Here is a 16,614-nt window from a genome sequence, read left to right as displayed (position 1 = left end):
CAAACTCACAAACAGACTAATGGTTGTGGTTAAACTCATGACAAATACTAAAAGTCTGTGTGTTTGTGAAATGGCATCATATTGTTCATTTGTTTACAATGAAAACCAGCGAGACTGTGCATGATGAAACCACAAAGCAGTTCTTCGAGGAGGCAAAACTGATTTTTCTTTTTCCCCCCAGATGATTATTTCCCATCATCTTCCGGCCCTCTCGGCAGTTTCTGTCCAAGTCTGTTTCTCCACCAGATGCTTTTGAATTGGTTTCACTCACACACACACACACACACACACACAGAGAGAGAGAGAGAGTCCTGCATGTTCATTTGGCCAGGCAAGCTTATTTACAGACTAAAATGTCAACTTTAACAGACTGAATGGATGCTGGCTGTGCAAAAATAAATAAATGGGGATGTTAATGTCAGTACTAACACGTAACATATGTGTAATCCTCAAATTCTCTTCATCCTGCGTTCTTTAAAACACTCTTGGCAGAAAAGTAGAGGTCTCATACTGAGATCAAAATGATCATTTTTGGAACACCTCAGCACTTCTGCTCAATGCTGCAAAAAGAGTTCAGTCAGGACAGGTTGCACTTTGTTATTATTGGTACACATCCAACATTTTTACTGTGTGTAAGACTGTGCAGCAGTTATTATTTATTTATTTATTTTTTTAACAGTTTTTCTTCCTCCTATGCACCTGTCATTCATGCAGGTGTGCAGAGATCCTGTTACTTGAGTATAACTAAAAAAAAAAAAGAAAAAAAAAAGGAAGCACCAGTGCAGAAACTGGATTCTCATTATTAACTGATGGGTCAAATATTGTCCTGATCAATTCTTTTCTTTATAAAGAAACGTCTAAATACTCACCAAAATTTCTTAAAATATAATAAACAGAAAACTAGGTAAAGCTTACAGCTTCCTTGAGATGGTGTATTTGAGAAAATGTCTCACTTTTTGTTTTTAAAATGTCACCATTTGTTGATTATCATAAAAATCTTGGGTGAGCATGAGGATGAGGACCTCATCCTCATGAGGACCTTTGTTTCACTGATCATATTAAGGCTGTAACTAAATCAGCTTTTTGGCATCTTAGAAATATAGCTAAACTGAGAAATTACGTGTCCCAGCAAGAGCCCGAGAAGCTTATTTGTGCCTTTATTTCTTCTAGAGTTGACTACTGCAGTGCTCCTTTAGTTGGCCTCCCTCAAAAGACTATCAGACAGTTACAGTTCAGAATGCTGCTGCTAGAATTTTTACAAAAACCAGGAAGAGAGAGCTTATTACTCCAATTCTCAGCTCCCCGCATTGGCTTCCAGTAAAATATAGAACTCTTTTTCTTTTGCTTTGTTTTATTTTATTTTCTCTTGTGGGCAGTGGTGCAGTGGTTAGCACTGCTACCTAACAGCAAGAAGGTCCTGGGTTTGGATCCACCATCTGGCCTTTCTGCGTGGAGTTTGCATGTTCTCCCCAGTTTTTTATGTTGTAAAGCACTCTGAATGACTATCGTGTTTGAGAGGTCCTATATAAATAAACTTGCTTTGCCTAAACAAGTTAAGTCATTCTTTCAGCACCACACTTCACTTCATTGTGCACAATGACTTTTTGCAAACTTGATTATGAAATCCTATGCATACCTTCCCGCACTAATGGACCCGTGATGACACATAAACATCCAAACACTTTCAGACTGAAAGTCGTGCACACCAACCATCCACTTCTTCACTTTTGTTCTTTTCAGTAAGGCACACTCATCATATCTACTCTCATAATAAGGGCACTGATGCAAATAACTAATGAAGTCTTTTGCATCTTGATTTGATTTAATTCAAAGTGATTTAACTGCAGCTCCACCCAGTTATCCAACCATCCATTTGTCGATGCTTGAGCTGAGGCCCCGAGCTGGTTAAACTCCCAGTAGGCCAAGTGTTATCAGTTCAACTTGATCTCCAGCCCTTTGTAATGAGAGGGATTGTTTGTGGGGAGACTTTAATAACTCCCGCAGCCTATTTATAACTTGTAAGTCACACACTCTGTGTATGACGCACAAAAAAAAAGCACACAGGCACACCCACGACATGCGCCACAAACTGTGATAAAAAAACTGTCTGGTAACTGTCTGCCAAAAGGAAAACAAAAAAAAAAAAAGGAAATCATACTTTAGGTATTCATTTAATACAGTGGGTTATAAGTTTGCACATGCAGTTAATACACCAAACCAGCAACAGCCTGGTAATATTCACAGACTGGGAGTGTGTATGGCACCAACAGTATGATACACACAGTAATAACTTTGCATTAATTATTTTAGTAAATTAACCATGTCTACATGTGTTTAGTCTACTTGGCTTTAGGCTAATTAACAACAACATGACTTGAAAGTAAAAGCCTTCCTTCTAATTATCCTTAGTGGAGGATAGCTCTTGGGGGGCAACCAACCAAACGGGTAAACATGGGGGAAGAAAGCTGGAGGAGGAGGAGGAGGAGGAGGAGCAGTTGGTGCACAGCTCGGACAGGAGGAGGGGAGAGATAGCAGGAGAGAAGAGATGAGAAAGGAGGCGAGTAAAAGATAACACAAGTGAAACATGGTGGATCACTTTACACTCACGACTGTTGCTGGTTCAGTACAATTTATCATCAACATTTGTTCAGGCTGCGCTACAGCGGCCAGAACATGTTTCCTTAGAAATGTGGAGAGGACTGTTAAAACAGCACTGCAAATAAGTAAAACTACAGCACTACAGCTGGAGCCAATCCCAGCTGTCACAGGGCGAGAGGCAGGGTACACCCTGTACAAGCTGCCAGTCTGCCGCAGGGCCAATACAGAGAGAAATTCATATTCACACCTATGGGCAATTTAAAATCAGCAATTAACCTAACCCTACTAACTGCATGTCTTTGGAGTGTGGGAGGAAAGCAGAGTACCCGGAGAAAACCCACAACCTTCTTGCTGTGAGGCAACAGTACAAACCACCGTGCTGCCCTACCAAAAAAAAAGAAAAAATCTTTTTTTTTAAAGATTATAATTATTATCTAAAGAGTGAAAAACAACGCAAGAGCATGAAAAAAATGGGTCACGTGTAGTGATGAGCCTGCTTAACTCTGCTTTGCAGAGCTTTAAGGTGAGTTGAAGCTCAGCGTTCAGCTGACTGGCCCACAGATTTACTTTCTTTTTTTTTTTACGACTCTCGTAGAAATGCCTTTGGCCCAAGGAGTTCTCAGTGAGAAGACTCCAAAAGCTCTCTGTGTACTAACTTCTTAGCCTCACAGATCATCACTGGCTGGTGATACAGATACTGTATTCCTCAGGAGCTAGAGAACAAAAGCGGAGCTAAAAGAGTGAACAAACTAGCAAAGAATCAATTTTAAATTGTGTCTTTAGGCATTTTGCTCCCAGCAGGCAGTCACAAAAACACAGCTCCCATTGTTTCCATTTTTTTAGTTGACTAAATGGCAAAGTTAACACAGTCTGACAGGCATAAAGTAGCATTTTTGCACCAATAAGGCGAGTGTCTACAGGCTTCTATGAAACAGGGTGGAGGCCCTGTGATGATTTGGAGCTGTATATCAGCCAGTGGTGCTGCGGTCTTGTCAAAACTGATGCACTTATGAATGCAGAAAAGTACCATCAGATTTTTATCCACCATCCAGTTCCATTCTGGAAGGCATCTGATTGACTTAATTTTTAACGTACTGTATTTTCCAGGTGTACTTTTCATAAAAGCACACCTGGATATTAAAAACACACAGTGGAACACAATGAGTCATGGATTGGCCCCCACCAGAGCCTGGAAATCAATCTTACTGAAGCAGTGTGGGATCATCCTAAGAGAATGGAACAAAAGGCAGCCAACATTCAAATTAGAGCTCTGAATGTCCTTCAACAAGTCAGGAGAACTGTTCCTGAAGACTACTTAAAGAAATTAAAGAAAGCTGCTTAAGTGAGTTCAGGCCATACCAAATATTGACTTTCAAGCTTGTTAGAATTATACAAACTCTAACTTTGTTTATATACTGTATTTCCATTTATATGTATTTGTATTTCCATTTAGAGGATCATAATCACTGGCAGTTAAATTAGATGTCTGTGTCATGGTGTGCTGTGCGGCAGGAGAGGGCAGACCCCAAAAATGCAGGACTCATAAGCAAACTTAACTAAAGGGCTGTTTATTGAGGAAGGATGACTGAACAGCACTATACAGGGCTGAATGGGAGCCAGAACAAAAAAATAAAAAATGAGCAGGGTGACACACAGCAGAGGAAACATAGATGAGGACACAACAACAGGCATAGAAAACACAGGACTTAAGTAACAAAAGGGCTGATGAGGGGAGTGGAAACAGGTGAGAGCACAGGTGAACCAAATTACACTGATGAGACAAGGCAACACAAAACTGAACACAACACACAAGGAGCAGACGCCTATCAAAATAAAACAGGAAGTGAGACGAGGGAACAAAGATGCAGACCTGACACAGAACATGGGGAAAACACAAGGAAATAAACAACCAAAATAAAACCCAGAACAGACTTAATAAAGCAAAAACAAAACACACAGGGTCAAAAGGACCCTGGACCTGGTTGTCAATTTGGTCCTAACAGGCCTGACTTAAGTGTGCTACAGATTGTGACACAGATCGTATGATGCATTGTGCTGACCCACGTAAATCTTGTTATCTGCCATATGAAGGTTTCAGGCTCTCCTGGAGGCACAATAGATGACACAGCAATCTGCTACCATCAGTCTCACAGTGTGACATTTCTCCTGCTTATTTCCACCACTTGCTTAGAACACATTCACCATCTTGCTGTCACTTTCTGTCATTTTAATGACCAATCATTACGCACACACACGAAAGTGGAGACCACAACAGCGACAAAAATTGAAAGAAAATTTGAACCCAAAGTTTGGCTTCTGAAAATGGCAACATCAGCCTGTGATCTTTTTCTAGAGTCACCACAACACCACAGAAGGTTCCCCACACTGTTTCTTTGGTCCTACACCACATGCATAGCTCAAATCATGGCAAATCCACAGTGCCTCAGAGGACACAAAACAATGAAGAAAAAAAAAAAAAACACAAAAAAAAAATAAAAAGTAAAAATAAAAAAAAAAAAAGTGAGGGGGTTGGCAACAGCAAGAATTTCCAGCATTTCCACTGTAGTTAGTGCTATACAGCATTTGTGTTTAAAGGTGTTCATCCTTCTATGCAAAATTTGTGACATTATTTTCTTCCTTTGCTTGCCTTTTGTCCGTTTTCCTGTATACTTCTGACCCACTCTCAGTGGTGCTGAGAGCTCAGCATGCTGCCCAGTCTCACACAAATCATCCCCAGTCTACCAGATATCAAAGAGGCAGTGAGACTGGTTTAAAGAGGAAAGAAGGATCAGGATATTAAACCACTTTTGTGACTATTTGCTCAATAAACCAGCACTTAGATTTGTGCTAGAAACTCTGTTTAACAAGGTCAGATAAAATAATTCACCAAGCCATCCTTTAGTTTAATAAGGAGCAAATACCCTTTCTGCCCCATGAGGCTCACTCATACAGCACACAGCGAAGCGTGCCGAGCTTATTCCATTAAGCGATGGTGTATTGCTTTGTTCCTGGACTGTTTACCAGCTGCCCCCCTGCTGTGAGGGAAATCACCAGGATTAAATTTCATAATGTGTGCAGGAGGATGAGAACATCATTCACTTAAGGATGGCAACATGAGAGACAATCAGGGTTCCTGGAGTGCTGCCTAATGGTTACAATGAAACACAAAATACACACCATTTCCTGATTATTCATCCTCAAAGCTTATTGTAACTCTAAAACTGCATCAGCTTAAATCCTCAAATGTCTTGTCCTATTAGGGGAAGAGCACATTTCCCTGAAATACCCTCCCTCCAGCACCACCAGAGATTACAGCATAATGCTCTCTGTTGATTTATTTCTACTAAAGAAAACATCTTTAGATGCAAGCTCAGTGTTGGGTTTTACATACACCACATTTTAAGGCAGACTAAATTATTTGGTTTATTTGCTGGTTGAGTTCAGCAGCTGAATTTAGTCTTTCACCAGGATTATGAGCTACACTTTGAAGCACAAATCCTGCATCTGGCATCACAGCAGCCATGCCTTCCATTCTCCATGCCAATTTCCTGATTGTTTCAGTAACCCAGGTTATAAAACTATCCTCTAGCAGGTTCAGAGACAGCTAACATAACTGAGTGGCTGTTTAAACTGCACAGCAGCACTGAGCAATGAGGCTGGGATCGATGTACGTGGCCTGGGGGGCCCTGGGCATTGCCATAATGAGGAAGGGGTCAGGGGTCGAGCTATGTCGAGTGCAAGGTTGCTGGTGTTGACAAGCCAGGCCAGGACCCACATGAGCACAAAAGTGAGGAACTACTGCCGTCATGTAACCAAACTTCAAAGACTAGACATAAAAAAAAAGAGGTGGTACCCAACTTTAACGGATGCAGATGTGAAGGCAGAACTTCAGCATCTGTGGCCTCATGGGATGAAAAACAGCCACGGGCAGTGAAATGTCTCTTTCATTTATGTTTTAGCTGACCGACCCGCCTGGAGCTACTCGCTCCTGATCTGTCCGGCCCCTCCCAGTTCTCACACAAAAATCTGGCGGGGTTCAGCGGCCAGGGGTGATAGGTGATGTCACGACAGTGTGTTAGCTCAGTATGGCTGGCCTGTGTGTGAGCGTCTGGGGAGAAGGAGGGGTCCATGCGAAGCTGGAATGCCGGGGTACATCGCTATGAGGTCATGGGAATTATGGGATGTTTCCACAGTGGGAAGGCAAAATGTGAAAGGGAGATAAAGTAAAGGGGGGAAAAAAAAGAAAAAAAAACATGGATAGGAATGCTGGCTTACAACAGCTGTTTCACTTCATGCCAACTATGAAGCACATACACAGGTTTTAAATTTAAGAAATACAAACACCTTCACCCCTCCACCCCAAACACCATTAAACAGACTTGGTATCTATCAGACTTTAATCCCCTGCCTGAGGGTGGGCAGCTGGGCTGGTGAGGGTGTGGTCACTAACATGCTCTAGCCAGGATGAGGAAAATGAACTCACAGTGAACTAAATGTGATCTGGGCTGCTGGTGTCAGACAATACAACCCATTGTACTGCTGCGGCCGTAGAGCCTCATCAGCAGCACATCACCCCGTGGCCCCTCCTCTTCTCTCCACTGTTGTGCCCTCACAAAACCTTACCCCATCTGAACTGCTCCTATCAGAGTACCAATGATCCAAGAACTTCAATGAGAACTTTAACTTCTCATTTTGTTTCCACATCAGTACCAAACATGCAATTTACTGTAAGAAAACTCCCCACTTTTAGATGCTGTTAAAAGTCTGATTTGCTTGCTGATTAATTTTGTGTCAATGTCACACACCTCAGATGTTTTATCCTCTGTTATGACGTCCCTTTACACTCATGTTAACATTTATCCATGCAGGATCTGAGAAGTGAGAGGCACAAATGATTTAACAGAGACAAACGCATCCATGATATAAACTCTGAGATGATCCTTGGCAGGCACCCTTCCACCCTGCACTGTAACTCATACTACAATAGGGACGTAGCTACAGAGCAGCTGTAATATGAACAACCTATGGAGACTATGAATGAAGCACATAGCCAGGACAGGCTATGTAGCAAGGATGAAGATTTTGGTAGCCATCACATAAAAATTAAAACTTGTCTGCCTGCAGTGAAGAGCATTACTATTAAAATATAACAGTGGCTCTGTAAGAGCAAACAGGGCGGTGGTCCTGCCCCTAAGGAGCCAACCAAGTCAAACTGAGAAACGTGTGCTAATTGTGTTGTTATACTGTAGCATAAGAGTTTCAACTGTAGTGGTGGGCTTGTCCACTTGTTATCATGGTAAATAAATGTAGGTAAGTGTGCCTCTAGTTTTTCTTGGCCTAATGTATCCATAACCTGAACTGTTTCATTTACAGTTTATTTACACTGAACTGTAAATGAAACCATGTCCTGAAACCAAGCGGAAACCTCCGATCTGAAAAATGAAGTCAGTGTGGAAGTGCCAAAAACAGTTCCTCTAACGGCCACTAAAGTGACTCAATCCCCATAAACTCCCACATTAAATCATCAGTGTTAGGTGTTCTAAAGTAATGCAGTACTGAAATCACATTACATTTTTCAGTAACACAGTGATATAACATGCTACTGTAGTTGTGTTACAGTGGTTCTTCAGTTACCTGCACACGCGGCTAGAAAGACACCAGTATGGACATTACTTTTATTTTTAATGCACTAAAGGACAAGTATGAGGGTATAGTGCAAACTGTGTCCAGAACAGAAGCAACACAACCTTGGCTGTTTTGCGAGCATCTGCACAGACAACACGCAAAGTTAGCGAAGAACCCAGACTGCTGATAAGGCTGAGTGTATGCTGCTGACCCCAGGCCAGCAGCCGGAGCCTGATCCTCACCAGGTAACAAACGCAGTGATGAGCAGTCAGGCTTGCAGCTTAGGAGCCTCCATTTCTACCTGTACATGTTTCAGTAGAATCAGTCTGGCGATCCCTTTGGAGTCTCTTTGGGCTGGTTTTCAACTTTGCTTTGTGTTGTCGGTTTTGGATACAAACTTAAAACGCTAAAAGAAAGATTGTAAGTTTGTCTTCATTGTGATAGGGATTTATGTTGGGGTGTGGGTCTGCAGCCTTAGGTTAAATGTGTCAGTGCATTTCAAATCATGTTACAGAGTAATGCAAACAACAAATGTACCAAGCTGTGTAACTAATTACTTTCTCCAGTGAGTAATTAAGTAATGTACTGTATTACATTTAAGATAGGTAATAAGTAATGTTTAATACATTACTTATTAAAACATTAGTAAACCTTTGTAATAGCCACCAAGGGGTGACTCTGCTGGCAATAAAAAGACTTCAGATCCAGAGGTCAGAGCCCTCAGCCCTGACCCCAGTAAAGACTTTCCTGATGAGTTTTGGGCTCACTCACTCATTTAAGGTCATACTGAATATAACGTTAATTAAATTTTGGTCATTCCAGGAGTCAGAAAGGAGGATTATCCGGGGAATGCCAATCGGCTAACAACTTATGATTGACCGTTATGTAATGTCCACCACTACAGCGTTAAAAACAGCTGTTTTTGACCTCTATGGGTAGTTTTTTTCCCTTCATAACAACTCTGCTGTTATTTAAAATCATCCAGCTGGATATTGGAGTTAAGAGCGTAGCTACATTTTTAGCAGCTGGAGCCAGTTGCTGTCTGTTAGGCCTCACCTCCGTTAATAAGAGTAACTGAACTGGACTTCTCCACTCTGCTGCTGCATTTTTAGACCATTTTAATTGAATAATCAGACAAATATTATGGCAAAGTTATGCGGCACAGACCATCCAAGAAATTGGTGCTTCAGTTTTGATGAAATGAAATGATCCTCAGATTGGTTTGAATCGCTAACACCTCTGACGAGCACGGGACTGACTGCACTCATTTACTCTTTGACTCCTCTATATGTTTAGTAGAAACCATTAAACGTGTTTTATAAAAGCTATAAAATTCCATGAGGGTCAGATCAGACTAGGCACACACGCAACAGAGCTGGTATGAGGTTATGATCACGTGTTGCAAGGCTAAAAACAGAAACATTCATGCGAACGAATACATCATATGACAGTGAGTACATGACCCTGTTAGACCACATTGTTTTATTAAACTGAGATGCCTACCATGAAATGAATACAGATATTAGCGTTCTCTCAGAGTCTCCAGTTTCTCAACAGTTCCTTGATTGGTTATTGTGGATTCTGTGTGTCTGCATGGCCACAGGGCTGCACTGAGAAAAGCCTACTTTGTGTGCATAACTGTCTCCTTACGTCATTGAGAGTCTTATGGGAAGCACTCCTGTGCATTCCCTGGAGTGTCTGACTTTGTGTGTGTTCTGTAATATTGAACATGAATGTGTGCTCATGTACACTGTGTAAAAACAAAAAAAAAAACCAAAAGGTTTGTTGTTAGAGAACAAAAAGGATTTGCAAAAATATGTCACACAAGCAGCTACCACCACAGATCCCTCCACATACAAGAAGTGACACATCTCCCCTCGATTCCATTACTGTCCCCCCTCTAACCTTCACAAGGAAGTGTGACGCAGTTGAGTTCAGGCTTCTATTGGGGCTGTTTAATATGGTCTTCCTGTGGGGCAAACAAGCGGCACACCATGGGAAGGCCGCAGAGTTTCTCTGCCTGCCTCTAATGTACAAAAATGGGAACTTAGAGGGGAACTCCATGAACTTTACACATCAAAGCCTGTTTACAGGTCCTGCGGAGGACTTTTGCATATGTGAAAAAGAACATCCTTAGAGGGCTGACGAGCTGGCTCAAGATAAGTTGTTTCAGTCTGTGTTAGAGATGAAGTTTGACAATGAAAAATGAAATGAGAGAACTGATAATCATGGGAGTGAAGCCTTCTCGAGGCTACTCCAGTCACTGCAAGCACAGTACAACAGAGTCTCTGAGGTTTTCAGCAGAGGACTGCCCATCATGGGTCCCACACCAGACAAAGTCAAGATCACAGCATTCCTATTAGGGAGTGTCATTTCTAATTCAACTAGAAAAGGGTCACACAGTGTGGAGATTTCTAGCCATCTCCATATGGTCTGGATTTTAAAATACACCAGTAGTCATCTCCTTTGGACTTTACTAACAATTAGCTTTGTTAATGTATTTCTTAAAACTTACAGAAGACAACAAGGTGCCTAGATTGATGTTGCTATACCTTAGAGGTATGGAGTTGAATTGTTGGTCAAAAAAAAGCTTGACTTGACTCTCCATTTTATATATTCTACACATAACACTTCAAGTAAGATTCTTTTATGATAGCGAGATAGATGGGCTAACTGCCTGCGCATTTTACACTCACACTGCCTGCCACTGCAGCTTTACTTACTATAGAAGGAAAACTTCTTGAATTTATGGCAAACTTGGTGCACCTGTTGCATTGTGTGTTAGATGAAGACTTGCATAGACCAAACCATAAAAAGACCCTGAATCAGCCTACATTATGCATGAACTGTCACAGGGTTTCCACCAGTGTACTGAACACCTGGAGACCCACCAAAAATAAAGTATTAGCGCTGAAGCAGGTGGAAGGTGCTACATAAATCAAGTGTTGAAACCCTGCATCAGCACATATTTGGTCATTTTGGAGATGAAGTGCACAAAAAAAAAAAAAAAAAAAACTTCAGAGGAAGTTCCACAAGTATACCACCATTCAACAATCCTGTGTGTGTGTGTGTGTGTGTGTGTGCGCCTATCTCTCCTTTTGTTTTCCTTCTCTTACTGACCATCTTTCTAAATCTTCTGTTTGCCTTCTGATAATTGGAGCCTCGCAACAGTTTTTTTTTTTTTTTTTTTTGGGAGGCAGAAAAGCATCTGGCTTGTTGTCGTGGGCACTCTCATTAGGTGGTTGATTAAAATTTACAAATTCCAATCAATGTGGCATCTCCAACACTGGTCAGTGGAGCAGGGGAACCAGAATTAGCCCCATCTGTTTGGCATAGATTTTTCTGGACTATGCCAAACAGACAGGGCAGGCAGTTGTTTACCCTGTGAGGGCGTCTGACGCAGAGTACGTGTAATACCACTTTTACGTCAAGGCCACGAAGGGTAGAATCGGTTAAAGAGGCAAACCAACCCAGCACAAAGCTTTTAAAAGCAGTCACGTAACATGCTGCACTCAAGCAGTATAATTAAACAGCGTGGCTCATTTTTACTACAGACACATGCTGCTGTTCATACCTTCCTGACACAAAATTAAAGAGGGAAAATCTAATAAAGGAGCAGTCAGTGTAGCTAACAATCAGGTCTGTAGATTAATTAGAGATGACATTCCAACACAGTTTTTGAAAGCTCATTTCCTAAATAGTATGTCCCAAATCACCCACCCCCCCAAATGACCCTAAATGGATGGATGGATTACAGAGAACACCAGGCCTGTACCAGAAAGCAGGACTTGAGGTTGAGCGAAGTAACTTCAGGTTTAACCCCGGGCTTTCTTACCAGGTAGATCGCCATGGTAATTTATGCTGCACATCTAACCTTCTCTAAAATTCAATTCACTTTTATTTAAATAGACTCAATTCACAACAAGAGTCATATCAAGATGCTTGACCTTATACAAAATTTTCACTCTTTTTGCCTTTGAAACTGGGAGAAAATGCTGAAACAGCCTTGCACGCTGCATCTTGCTGTGTCTTAATGATAGAGCTGTGATAATGTAAATGTATTAACTTACACACTTTAGCCAGCATTTTTTTTAGACTGTCATTTACCTTTAGGGCAGCAATGATTCATCGACGTGGAATTTTAACGTCGAAGCGTCATATTTTAAAACCCATTTATCCAGTTTCTTCCACTTATCGTGTGATTTTGTAACTGCAATACACTACAGGAAGATATGGGGGCAGTATTGCCTCCATTGTCTGCCAATGAGCAACATAACGATGGTGGAACCGAGAGGAGGGTGGAGAAAATGAAAGAAATGGAGACAGACAGAAAACAAAAATAAAGTTAAAATAAAAGTTAAAAATAAAGACTGTGCAAAGCAGAGCTTTCCATCCACGGCAGCATCACTGCAGTGCTGAGCGTTTAAAACGCCAGCACCCTGGAGCTGTGACGTCAGCACTGGACGAGTACGTTAGTGCGTCGTAGATACCTGTTAGTGTTTGAACAGTAAAGTTTGTTAGTTTACCTGTCGGAAACCATCCCTCATGGATGATGCTTTCTAAGCGGCAACATTTCAGTTATGTTAGCGAACGAGAGAAGGACAATAGGAGCAGCTACATTATCTCCTATTGTTTTTTCTTGCAATAATGCCTTCATTCTGAATAGTAAACCTCTTCATGAACTGAATCGTCTGTAAACTTTTCAGTTGTTTTGGACGGAAAAATTTTTTTGACTTAATTTGAAGCCTTATTTGAACTTTTGGACAGAGGCCATTTTTATTTATTTGCACATTATATTTTCGTTTAAAATTTTAAAAATTGCATTCACTTTAATATGCATTGTTTATTTGATATTTATTTTGATGGTCGCATTAATGTTAAAAATACATTTGATTAGTTTCAAACTCGTATTTTTATGGGTCATTATTTTAATTGTGAGAAGAGACAACAAGGCTTGAACAGGTGAGGTAAGACTGAAATAATCGTTGACTAATCAACTATTCGATAAAATAATTGGCTGATTATTCGAATACCAAAATAACCTTTAGTTGCAGCCCTATTTACCTTACATGCTACTTTTCCCATCTCTCTCTCACACACACACACACACACACACACACACACACAAACCTTCTTCATATTTTTCCTATATTTTGGTGCCTATAGCCAGTTTTGGCAATCATCTGATCAGACCATCAGGGCTGTGGCCCCTTACTCCAACCTAAACCACATACCATCGAAGCCCTATGCTTTCACTGATGATGATCCATGTTAGGCTAAGTGAAGCCAGTTAAGGAAAAACTATCCTGGGTGTGCTGAACTTGCTTTGTAGTACAGGCTCCACAAGCAGCAAACACGCTACTAGAGGTAAGCTACAAGCTGTGTTACTAGATAAAACCTCAAAATCCAGTAAAAGCACGAGTTCTCATGTGTGCCTGCTGCATGAACAAATATGCACATTATTAATGAACAGCATGGGTTGGTTTTTTTTTGTTATGTACTGAAAGAAGGCGACAGTAGGGGCGAAATGAGAGAAGCAGGCAAACAACAGTTGAGTTTATTCAACATTTTACAGCAGGAACTCCTCCACCGGTTATTAAATGTCACATTTCATTGTTCTTGCAGGCAGCCTGCTTAAACCTGTCAACCCTTTTCTGTAGCTGTCATCACCATTGTCCCTCTTCTGTATTTTCATATGCGTCTGTTCCAAACTCCTAATGAGAGAATAAACCGGTGCCAAAGACATCAAAGTTCCTATGCTGCTTTCAGTTTAGGAACTGAAGATAGCAGACAACCTGTAAACCTGCGTTACCTGCGTGACGACACAGGCACGCCCATTTCTGAGCTGCCGGCAGCTTCGCACTTGTACGTCAGCTGATACAAAATACTTGCTCAGATCTAAATGTCAACAGCTTATCAAGATCAGTGAAAATGAATTTCATAAAGCTTATCTGCCCCACCATCCCCTCTTCACGTTCTTCTGTTTCAATCTTGATGACTCAAAGCAAAGATTAATTAATTCCTTACTCGTCACAGCAGGAAATCATGTTTGTTTTATCTCAGCGCACACCTATTCCCCGTAAATGCAAACTAAGCACTCTTCCTGTTTTGCTAATGCATTCACAGTCAAATGATGCTTGAAGGGAGCTGGAAATTGTGAGTGTTGTTTTACAGCAAACACCACCAGTATTGTCTCTGTGCACCTGCCTTTGCTATGCACACACGACACTATGAAAGCTGCAGACAGAACAAGCCCCACCGGGTCAGAGCAAACACAGCCAGATACTGGGCAACAGCAACGTGACAGGGCACTGTGGGAGCCCTCTGCACGTACCCTTCACAGGACCAGATAGTGGCCCAACATATATTATTAACAAGAGGCAAACTATCCATTTTCACTTCTACTGAGAGGTTGGTGGTTCTCACAGTGTCGTCCAGGGACCACTAATGGTCTCTGAGAAGTCTATGGGGCAGCCTCAGGCACCAAGCCACCACCACAAATAAGAGGGACCCGATAAATCAATCAAGAGAAAAACAATCAGCAAGCAACCATTAACACCAATTGATCATCAGACTCTCTAATGTCAGAATGATCTATTTTTACTTGCCAGAAATTAGAGGAAATTAAATATTTCTTAGTTTTGGAGCAATCAAATAATTTGGAAAAGCCATTTTGGGCTCTAAGAAGATCCTATGGACACCTGTGCGAAATTTTAACATTTGTCACTTAAATTCACCTATTCTCATTATATCTGTGGGGTGGAAAGCTTTCTATAAAAAACAACTGTGTTTAACTAAGTTAAAACAGCTGACTTTGGCTTGACGCAACTTGTGCCAACAGAAAATGTTGCTGGAATTTAAAAGATCAGTGACTGTGAACCACTCTGGCTTGGACAAATAATAACAAAGCAAAATTTAGACTATGTTTGCAGGTTGCAGGACATCCAACTTTATAAAACTTACTTGAATGGAGTCATTCGCCATGGCCGTCCCTGTCGCTGCCTTCAGTCCGTGCAGATTCACAGACCACTTGTGCACATGTGGGGATTTTTCCCAGAGGTCAGAGTGATGTCTCCTTTCTAAGACAGTGAAACCGAAATGATAGTCGTAAAGGCCTGCGAGTCTTATCTCAACTTCATACAAATGTGTAGTGACACAAAGGCAAACAGTCAGGAGGTAATCCGCATTGCTGGTTCGCCTGTGGCCGCGCCTGAACTGATCCACCCAGTGCGGGTTAACACACAGCGATAGCCCCCCCGCTCCACGAACAATCAAAACGCCTCCACTGTGTGCACGTTTTAAACAGAGTCAAGTCATTCAGATACAACTACATCCGAACTAAACTACTGAGCTCCGCAGTCATTGATCATCATCTTCTTTGCCATTCAGCAGCTAAAATCCGGCAGCAGCGCTCCTCCGTCACGTCCCGCTGAACGGTCACATCCACAGCCGACAATAAAATGAGAAAAGATCCCCCTTCTTCCCCCTTCTCCTGTTCCCGGTTACATCCGTGAAACACGAACACGCCTCACAGCCCCTTCTCCCTATCACATGCCTCACAAGAAAACCCGCCTGTCAGTCCTTCACAAGCCGCTCACAAAGCCGCAAACCCGGACAGAGGGAAGCTAACCTGCCCGTTACACAACCCGTTCCGGGCTGAGGTCAAAAACAGCACACAAAAGCTTTTTCTTTGTTTTGCCGCACAGGATGGGCAGACACACTGCGAGACACACTGTGAGACATCCACGCAGCGGTTAACTGACGGCAAAGCGGTAGCGCGCAGCACTGGTACGCCGGACCCAGCCGCGCGCTCCCGACGCTCCAGCAAACCGCCCGGGCGTTCATTGGTCCGGAGCCGGACGGCGGGGGCGCGCAGGACGTATCATGTGACCAGCTGCAGCGCTGCTTCTTAACTTCTAATGAACCAACTGTTGAATTTGTAAAGCATGCACAGCCTTTACCTGCCACACAGTGAAAATACTCCAGCTGCTACCTGCTACACGCTGATCATCACGTTACAGACCCCTGGGCACCAATGCTTCACGGTCCCTTTCTTCAGTAATTATACAGAATAGCTCTGCATCATACAGCGGATCGCACTGAAACATGAAGAAAAACCCTCACAGTACGACTTCAGCCTTAAAGTACCTGATAATAAATGGAAAATTAAGCAATAACACTAAATCTAAGTGTCCTTCCCATCTCTCTCTTTCTCCTGTTGTACTCCTCTTCTCCATCATCTTTTCCTCATTTCCTCCACCAGGATCAAATACTGTATCATTCTGTTACAGTAATATACATTTATATATAAATCAGCCAATCACATGGCAGCAACTCAGTGCATTTAGAATCTGGCGTAAACAAGATGAAAGCACGGATCCATCCTGTCTT

At 41.9% G+C, this 16,614-nt stretch overlaps 1 protein-coding gene across 1 annotated transcript in view; it reads right to left on the bottom strand.

Annotated features, from left to right (window-relative positions):
• The window catches only part of pkn1a (protein kinase N1a), a 61,498-nt gene extending 45,469 nt beyond the window's left edge, over positions 1-16,029 (bottom strand). Inside the window, exon 1 of the mRNA XM_030726726.1 lies at positions 15,187-16,029. Within this exon, the coding sequence (XP_030582586.1) occupies positions 15,187-15,207 (21 nt within the window). The 5' untranslated portion in view covers positions 15,208-16,029. The remainder of the gene's footprint in view (positions 1-15,186) is intronic.
• Positions 16,030-16,614: the final 585 nt, after the last annotated feature.

Source organism: Archocentrus centrarchus, chromosome 1 (genome assembly GCF_007364275.1).
Source record: "Archocentrus centrarchus isolate MPI-CPG fArcCen1 chromosome 1, fArcCen1, whole genome shotgun sequence".
NCBI classification, from domain to species: Eukaryota; Metazoa; Chordata; class Actinopteri; order Cichliformes; family Cichlidae; genus Archocentrus; species Archocentrus centrarchus.
Note: the sequence above shows the minus strand (reverse complement) of the source record. Positions and strands in the feature narration are given on the sequence as shown.